This window comes from Grampus griseus (assembly GCF_964374135.1).
Source record: "Grampus griseus genome assembly, chromosome: 18".
Classification (NCBI taxonomy): Eukaryota; Metazoa; Chordata; class Mammalia; order Artiodactyla; family Delphinidae; genus Grampus; species Grampus griseus.
In genome coordinates, this window is record NC_139012.1 from 32,312,181 (window position 1) to 32,321,799 (window position 9,619).

At 40.8% G+C, this 9,619-nt stretch overlaps 1 protein-coding gene across 1 annotated transcript; it reads right to left on the bottom strand.

The window, feature by feature from the left end:
• Positions 1 to 6,760: 6,760 nt before the first annotated feature.
• LOC309836107 (peptidyl-prolyl cis-trans isomerase A-like) lies at positions 6,761 to 7,427 on the bottom strand. The gene has a single exon (XM_082675911.1). It carries the CDS (start codon positions 7,372 to 7,374, stop codon positions 6,826 to 6,828), a length of 549 nt encoding a protein of 182 aa, XP_082532037.1. The 5' UTR covers positions 7,375 to 7,427; the 3' UTR covers positions 6,761 to 6,825.
• Between the last annotated feature and the right edge of the window lie 2,192 nt (positions 7,428 to 9,619).

The window sequence follows — 9,619 nt, forward strand, 5'->3', positions numbered from 1 at the left end:
CACCTAGTTGTTAAAAATGAAAAGCTACATAAAACAATTTAGGATTCCATTGCAGGAAGAACTTTAGCACCATTGTTTCAATTTTCTTTGAAACAGTTTATTATTTAAATTGTGTTTGAAGTTGGCATTAACTGACTGAATTATAGTAATATAGTAATTTTAAGCACTGGATATCATTCAGGGTAACTTTACTACTGACTATATCAATTTGATTATCAATTTTCAATTAAGCTAACTATTTTAACAGTAGATTATTGTAATATCTTCCCTGGTATCCTTGAAATCTCCTGCAGCACTTCTGATTCATGTGGTTCTTTATTAAAAGGTTAGGATACATTTCCCCCTTTACTACTTAGTAAAATAATACACTTTGAATGGTTATCTTCCAAGATACAGGTTTAAACTATACTGCCTGATATTTTCTAATTGCAGCCATTTCTATGTTTGAATTTTTTTTTCCTTTCTCAGGCTCCAATTTAATTCCTCTTCCTTTTCCTGCACCTCCCTGCCTTCATATCAATCTGGGGCACCTTCAATCTGCTTCTTCATTTTTTGCTTCTAGCCAACCCATCCCTAACATCTTAAAATCTACGTCCACACAATTGCCATTTTATATCACACCAATAAATTACCTTTGGTCCATAGCACCCAACAAAAGCTTTGTAATTACAGGAAGGGGGTAGATGAGGAGAAGTATATTCATTTGTCACATCATTCCTAGAGAAAAATATTTACGTTTTTAAAGAAACACAAAAGAAAGTTGGTGGTTTAAAAAGGAGCAGGAATGGGCTTCCCTGGTGGCACAGTGGTTAAGAATCCACCTGCCAATGCAGGGGACACGGGTTTGAGCCCTGCTCCAGGAAGATCCCACATGCCGTGGAGCAACTAAGCCTGTGCGCCACAACTACTGAGCCTGTGCCCTAGAGCCCGTGCTCCGCAACAAGAGAAGCCACTGCAATGAGAAGCCCGTTGACACAACTAGAGAAAGCCCACGCGCAGCAATGAAGACCCAACGCAGCCAAAAATAAATAAATTGTTAAAAAAAAAAAAAAAAAAAAGAGCAGGAAAGAGGAATGTGGGCTGTAGTATTTTAGCAGATTCTTACATCACTCCTAGTATCTGCCTCCATTGTTGGACTTATCACGCTCCATTGTGATATGTATCTGTCTATCCCACTAGATTGAGAGCCCTTTGAGGGCAGGAGCTCTGGCTAGTGTCAGATCAGCCTCCAAGTAGATTACTAATAAACGTTTGGGGAGTGAGTAAATAAATTCCTTTCTGTTGGAAGACACTGAACCATTGCTCCTACCCATACCGTTCCACCCACTCCGCTTCTATACAATCCTATCTCCCTTCATTTTCCTGTAGGCAACCATCCAGGTCTCTCCCCCTTCAGCCTTTCCTCTGGGTCTCCTGTTCTCTCGGCTAGCAATGCCTGGGGGCAGGAAGCCTCCGGTAAAGCCTGACTAGGGTTGCTCACCAGAATTATGCGCATCACTAATCTTGATGTCATTGCCTGTCCTTTGGATAGCTAAGGCAGTCTTCAAAATGTACATGTCCCACTCAATGACCTTTAAGATTCCTAGCAATTCTAGGATTGCGAGATAAAAGAATTCAGGTCTGTTAGTCTTCTTGGAAATTCCTGCTTGTAATAGATGTAGTAGCAAGTCCTAGGGCCTCCAGATTCCGTCTAGCTGTTAACCTTGAAAAGCATGAAAGAAAACATAGACTATAAACATAAAATTAAAAATGCATAGATAACCCTAAAGAGCAGAGTCAGACCTAGACTGTGGGTTTTTCTTTCCCTCCCCCAGTCGCCACCATATCCTTTTCCCTGGCCCTTTTGCTTACCTGGGAAGAGATTTACACCAAGGGTTTCGACTACCCGTCTGAATGTCAGAATCGCCTGGACACTTCAGATTCAGATTCCTGGGCCTCCTGTGGTCCTCAGCCCCCAGCCACCTCAAATTCTGAGTCAGTGACATTGGAATTGCATCAGGAATGTAGATGTTTAACTAGTTTCCCTGATCATGACATTCAGTCAGATATAGGAACCAGGGAACTAGGGCTAGATTCACTAAAAAAACCAAGACTTTACCTCCTCTAGGGACCCACAGCCAGCCAGTGAGCACATTTCGAGAGCCTCATTTAACTCTTGGCCACTGAATTAGAGTGGTTTTCAGTAGCGCAGTCAGAAGCTAGTGGAAGAAGATAGGGGGTTGAACTCTGCTGGGAAAAGCTTTCTTGGTTTAAAGAATATAAATACGATTTGGATTTGGTGAGACAAAGAGGCCTGCAGGGGCTGGAGAAACGACATTATCAAAGGATAAGCATCAGAAAGAGGTTTTTTTGTCTGAATGGAGAGGACCAGAGAGGGTTTAAGAACATGAGCCATTAACTTGAACATGACAACACTGGAAGGCGCTTTTTTTTCTTCCAACAAATAGGTATTGAGCACCCATTTGCCAAGTTCTGTTCAAGGTGCTGGCGGTTCAAGGATCTCCATGCGCGGTCCCTGCCCTGAAGGAACACAACAAAGTGAGAACCTCTGATATCAGCCACAAGGAGTTAACACTCATCCATTGCAACCTCATTTTGCAGAAGAACATGGTAATGGAGCAGATAAGAATTTCTTACTTAGGCTCTGGGATTTTGAGAAAAAGTTTACTAACTGAAAAGTTCACTTCATTTCCCAGTAACATTTTCTTTGGTCAAAGAGGTAAAGTGGGGCTTCCCTGGTGGCGCAGTGGTTGAGAGTCCGCCTGCCAATGCAGGGGACACGGGTTCGTGCCCTGGTCCGGGAAGATCCCACATGCTGCGGAGCGGCTGAGCCCGTGAGCCGTGGCCGCTGAGCCTGCGCGTCTGGAGCCTATGCTCCGCAACGGGAGAGGCCACAACAGTGAGAGAACTGTGTACCGCAAAAAAAAAAAAAAAAAAAAGGTAAAGTGAAATATTTTCTAATACTACCCCAATTCCCACATGTCTATAATAGCCTCCTGGTCTCCCTGACTCTGGCCTTTCCTATAGCTTTACACACTAACCCATGATTAATCACCCTTGTTCAAAAATGGTCCCTGGCTCCCTGTGCAGAACAAAATAAAACGAATAAAAGAACTGAATCACTTAAACTTACCATCTAGATCCCCAAAGATATAACCTCAATATTCCTTGCTAATATAGTCCCGGTATTTATTCATGCATTCATTCATTCATTTATTCAAGGAGTATTCATTGTACTCTTGCTACCTATTGAGGCTTGAGAATGCAAAAGAGAAAGTAAGACAGCGTTTGCCTTCAAAAAGGTAAAAAATGGAAGAATATCTGAGTAACATAATCATCATAATAAAATAATCATTGGATGATCACACACCAAATGTAGTGGGTGCTTAAAAAGATGAGCCAAGTTTTGGGGGAGGGGGTGGAGGTGAATCTGGAAAGGCTTCAAGGAAGGCATTTTTTTAAGAGCTGAAACCAAAGAATGAAAGTAGAATTTTCCAGGAGGATAAGTAAGGAAAAAGCAAACCAGCATGTGTGAAGACCAGGGCCGTGTCAGGGAATGTGGCAGCTCCTCCCAGGTTTTAGTTGGGTGTTCAGGCCATCATGGCTCTAAAGTTTAGATATTTCTTCTGTTGGTGATGGGGAGACATTGGAGAATTTCATGCAGGGGAACGACATGATCAGATTTAGAAAGATCATCCATGTCCCAGTAATGTGGACAAGATATAGGGGACCAAGTGCAAAGAAGGATGAGACAGAGGGAGAGTTAGAAGGAGAACAAAGGGGCAATAGTTCAAGCTGGAGCTGATGAGGTTTTCCACATAATTCTAGTCAAACCGAACACCCTCTTGTTCCTCATTTAAAAACCACAATTTCCTGTTGTATGGTTTTGTTCTTATACCCAGGAACGCTGCCATCCCCCAACCCTGCCAATTCCACACGTGCCAATTCGGCCCAAATTATTTCTCTCCTACAGGTTTTCCCTAAAATCCCAAAGGGAAATCTCTCTTCCTGTTCGAATGCCTATAACAATCAATATCTCTCTTAAGGCACATAGCACTTTTTCCCTGCGGTATATTTCTTGATACATATGCAGTGTCTCTTCTGTGACCACAAGCTCACAGAGAAAGGAGCAGAACTTAGGCATCAGACAGGTCTGGTGTAAAGCTCACGTCCATGACTACATAGCTGATTTATAGGGCTTGAGTTACCCCAAGGAGTTTCAGTTTCCTCATCTATAAAATGGAACAAGTAAGACCTCTTTTGCAAGATATTTTTGAAGAGTAAATGAAATAATCAATATAAGGCACCAGCATAGAAGTTGACCCTCAGAAGGCCCTCAATAACTGGTAGTTATTAATACTACAAATAGATTAATCATTTACTTGATGCTGTATCCATGCCTGATTTATCTTCAACTCTGCGGCAACACTGTGCACAGCGCTTAGTGTGAAGCCAGAATTCAGCCTGTATTTGATGAATAAATACAATAGCTAACATTTTAAGCCCTTACTAAGGGCTTTATGTGAATTATCTGTTTGCCTCCTCACCATAACCTTATAAGGCAAATACTGTTATTATCTCTATTTTATACCGGGAAAGGTGTTGCTTCACTTCTTTCAGAGCTCAGAAGCTAACAGAAGGAGAGAATGACTCACGATTCACAAAGAGATTTTTTTTCTGGGAAAGCTCACCCATTGGTGAGGTAGATATGGCCAATGTCATGTAATGTGAACTACTAGAGAGAATTCATATGCCACAAATAATATGACATCATTACTTGAGATTCACTTGAAGAATCTTCCATTGAGTTACCAGTGTTGAATGGATTAGAAATATAGTCTTTCTGAATTCTGAATAGTTTCGCCTTTCAGTTAGGTGGCTGTTATGGGATAAATTGTATCCCTCCAAAATTCATATATTGAATTCCTAACTCTCAGTACCTCAGAATGGGACTGTACTTGGAGATAGGGTCTTTAAAGATGTAATCAAGGTTAACTGAAGTCATTAGGGTGACCCCAAATTCAACATGACTGGTGTCCTTATAAGATTAGGAAAAACACATACACAGAGGGGAGACTTTGTGACTAGAGCAGGTGCTGACTGAGAGAAAAACTTGCAAAGCATATATCTGAGAAAGGACTTGCATTAGACTATATTAAGACCTCAGTAGGTACCTCCCTGGTGGCACAGTGGATACAACTCCACGCTCCCAATGCAGGGGGCCTGTTCGATCCCTGGTCAGGGAACTAGATCTCACATGCATGCCGCAACTAAGAGTTCACATGCCACAACAAAGGAGCCCGCCTGCTGCAACTAAGCCCTGATGCAACCTAGTTAATTAATTAATTAATTTTTTTTTAAAGACCTCAACACAATAATAAGAAAAAAAATAATTTTTTTCTTCCAGTTTTATTGAGATACAACTGACATACACCACTGGAACCAACCAAATATCTTTCAACAGGTGAGTGGATAAACAAACCATGCTCTATCCACACAATGGGATACTACTTGGCAATAAAAGGAATGAAATGTTCATACACACAACAGGAATGAATCTCAAAATAATTATGTAATATATATATTCAAAATAATTCAAAGAAGCTAGACAAAAATGAGTACATACAGTATGGTTTCATTTATATAAAACTCTTAAAAATGCAAAGTAGGGACTTCCCTGGCGGCACACTGGTTAAGAATCCACCTGCCAATGCAGGCGACACGGGTTCGAGCCCTAGTCCAGGAAGATCCCACATGCTGCAGAGCAACTAAGCCCGTGCGCCACAACTACTGAGCCTGTGCTCTAGAGCCTGTGAGCCACAACTCCTGAAGCTGCGCACCACAACTACTGAAGCCCACGTGCCTAGAGTCTGTGCTCCACAACAAGAGAAGCCACCACAATGAGAAGCCTGCGCACCACAACGAAGAGTAGCCCCCGCTCGCCGCAACTAGAGAAAGCCTGCGTGCAGCAATGAAGACCCAACGCAGCCAAAAATATAAATAAATAAATTTATGTTTTATTTATATGCAAAGTAGATAATACTGACAGAAAGCAGATCTGTGTTTGCCTGGAAGAGGGGAGGGGGCAGGAGTGGCAGAGGAAAGAATGTTAATGGGGCATGAAGAGACTTTAGGGTGATGAATATGTTCACTATCTTGATTGTGGAGATGGTTTCACAGGTGTGTATGTGTGTATACATATATATATATATATGGTATATATATGTCAACACATCAAATTGTACGCTTTAAATATGTGCAGTTCACTGTATATCAATTACACCTCAATAAAGCTGCTTAAAAGAATCAATCAGGGCTTCCCTGGTGGCGCAGTGGTTGGGAGTCCGCCTGCCGATGCAGGGGACATGGGTTCGTGCCCCGGTCTGGGAAGATCCCACATGCCACGGAGCGGCTGGGCCCATGAGCCATGGCCGCTGAGCCTGTGCGTCCGGAGCCTGTGCTCCACAGCGGGAGAGGCCACAGCAGTGAGAGGCCTGCGTACCGCAAAAAAAAAAAAAAAAAAAAGGAATCAATCATAATAAAAGCAAGAGCTACGTGGGCCACTTTTTTGGTTGGCTCATTCAGAGAGCAGTCTGGGATCATCGCTTTTTTTTTTTTTTTTTTGGTTGTTTAGTTTTTATTTCATAACCATAAACTTAACTTTGCAATTCAGCTAAACTTGGAGAGGAATAAGGAAAATATGGAACCCAAAGAAGTGCAATGAGAGCACAAAGGTTATAGGATATTTCAAGCAGATGGAGTGCTCTCCTGAGCAACAGAAGGAATGGTCTGATGGTTAAGATAAAACACAAGTCAAATTTATTATTAGATTTGTCCACAGTCAGCAATGGTGATCTTCTTGCTGGTCTTGCCATTCCTGGACCCAAAGCGCTCCATGGTTTCCACAATATTCATGCCCTTTTTCACCTTGCCAAAGACCACATGCTTGCCATCCAAGCACTCAGTCTTGGCAGTGCAGATGAAAAACTGGGAACCGTTTGTGTTGGGGCCAGCATTTACCATGGAAAAGATGCCAGGACCCGTATGCTTCAGGAGGAAATTCTCATCATCAAATTTCTCCCCATAGATGGACTTGCCACCAGTGCCATTATGGCGTGTGAAGTCACCACCCTGGCACATAAATCCCGGAATTATTCTGTGAAAGCAGGAAACTTTATAACCAAAGCCTTTCTCCCCAGTGCTCAGAGCACGAAAGTTTTCTGCTGTCTTTGGAACTTTGTCTTCAAACAGCTCGATGGAGACGCAGCCCAAGGGCTCACCGTCGATGGCGATGTCAAAGAATACGGTAGGGTTGACCATGGTTGGGCAGCGCAGGAAGTTCCGGGGTGACGGCGTCTGCAAAGCTGGGATCATTCTTAAAGGAGCTTGCGATAGAGGAGAGATAGAAAGATAGGTTTCTTGCACACACCTTTTTTCAGGAATGGTAAGGAAAGCCCAAGGAATGACACTCCTGTGACCATCCACCAAGACATCCTGAGGACCCTGCTGGGCCTGCCCGTGTGGGGAAAGTGAAGGAGAGTTGAAGGTTCTTGGTTCAACTCTAAAATAGCAAATTAAAATTATTATTTAATCTTTCCACCCCTGACTGTTTACGAAGAGAAGTATTTACTTAATGTTCTTGGGAAGGTCTAAAGTAATGTAATCAAAGTACAGTCCATGTAACTGCCACTGGCCTGTGATAATATCAATAAAAAATACTGACAATAAACACTCTGAAATTTATACAACCATTTCACAGAGTAATTTGATATCTATCACATCTAATATTAAAAGGTTTGTGGGAATTCCCTGGCAGTCCTGTGGTTAGGACGCCTGTGCTTTCACTGCCGGGGGCGTGGGTTCAATCTCTGGTTGGGGAACTAAGATCCTGCAACCAAATAAATAAATAAAATTAAAAGTTTGGGCTGGTACTTGGTATACATTTATTCTATTTTTCTATTAAATATTTTCTTGAAAATTGTTTCTGAAATTAATGTTTCATTTCTCTTATTTTTATCATATTTTTTAAAATCTCAGTCCATAATAGATTGGAAATTTTACTTTTTATTTATTTATTTTTGGCCACACAGCTCGGCTTGTGGGATCTTAGTTCTCTGACTAGGAACTGAACCCAGGTCCCAGCAGTGAAAGCGCCAAGTCGTAACCGCTGGACTGCCAGGGAATTCCCAAGATTGGAAATTTTTAAAACTGTCCTTCATCACACATAATTTGAAAAGCGCTGGTTTCAAGTCGGTCTCCTCTTTTCTGCTTCTAGAGAGTCTGACTCCCAGAATGTACTCATGGAGAGAAAAAAGTTAAAAACACTTTTGTGGGACTATGTTAATTATGTCATGAAAAATATTTAATGACACGGAAAAATTATCATGACCTAGGTAGAAAACAAAGCAGACTACAGACGAAAATGAACAGTGTAACCCTTAAGTTTGCAAAATGGATTTATGAATGGCCGGTAGTTACCTCTGACTGGTGTCTAGCATGTATACCAGGTTATATATGAAGAATAAATGGTGGAACCATAGGAATCTTTATTTTCTTCTTTCAGTTTAACTATATTTCTACAATCAAGTCATATTTTTGTAATGTAAATTTTAACGAATAGTATTACCTTTATTCTTTGGAAGGTTATAGGCTTATTTTAAGGAAGAATTAAGACCGTGTTTTGTTTTTTTGCTTGTATTGTTCCATTTAGTTTAGATTTTAAGATAATAATTAACATTTCTATAAAGGAAAGAAATAATCCTTGTTTAAAAATCAAGTTTAAGTTGTTTTAATTCCATGGAATATTTTCATATTTTTTACAAATAAAATATCTGAAAAATTTGCATGTGAACTTCCACTTCTGGATCATAAATAGTGTTCACTGTACACAGGCAAATTCTAAATAATTAAGTAGTATTGAATAATGAAAACAATAGAGAGAGGGTCTAGACTTATGGGGTCTAGACCCCATAGACTTATGTGTGACAGTGCTATCAGCCAAATTTCCATAATAACTAACATTTTACTGTGCGCTGTGTGCACATGATTTGAACATAACATTTATGTCTAAAATAAAACTCTTCAATTGTTTCTTTCCGCAAAAAAAAAAAAAAGAAAAGAAAAGAAAGGGCGGGGGGGGGGGAAGAAAACATCTAATTTTAATGTAACACTAAATCCAAAGGCAGTACAGCTGTTTGGTTTTGATTGTTTAACTCAGCTGTTTTATTCTGAGAAAAGCACAGCTGCCTTTTGATGTCGTCTGCTATTCAAGACTGTTCTTTGGGGGGGGCGTGAAATGTATGAGGAGAGCTCAGAGACCACTGGTGGGTTCAGCTTCCACTCTTGCTACATTGCCATTTCTTGGTGTCGCTGTTCACATTTCAACATTGGCTAATGCAAGTTCCTTCCCTTGTACACTGTCTTTCCCTCCAGAATTCTGCAGTACTGTTGGTGGAAGGGTAAATATTCTTTTTTTTTTTTAAGGACAGTTTTTGAGAACCTATTCAGATCTTAAATATTTGACAATCTGGATTATATTCATTTTTGAGGTACAAAGATAGTGTTGTGGTTATGTTTTTTTTAAAGAATCATCTTGAAGTGACACACACTGAAATAGTTA

Bases quoted from the DNA above. Each gene is read 5' to 3' on its own strand.
- LOC309836107 (XM_082675911.1), bottom strand. From the start codon at position 7,374: ATGATCCCAGCTTTGCAGACGCCGTCACCCCGGAACTTCCTGCGCTGC.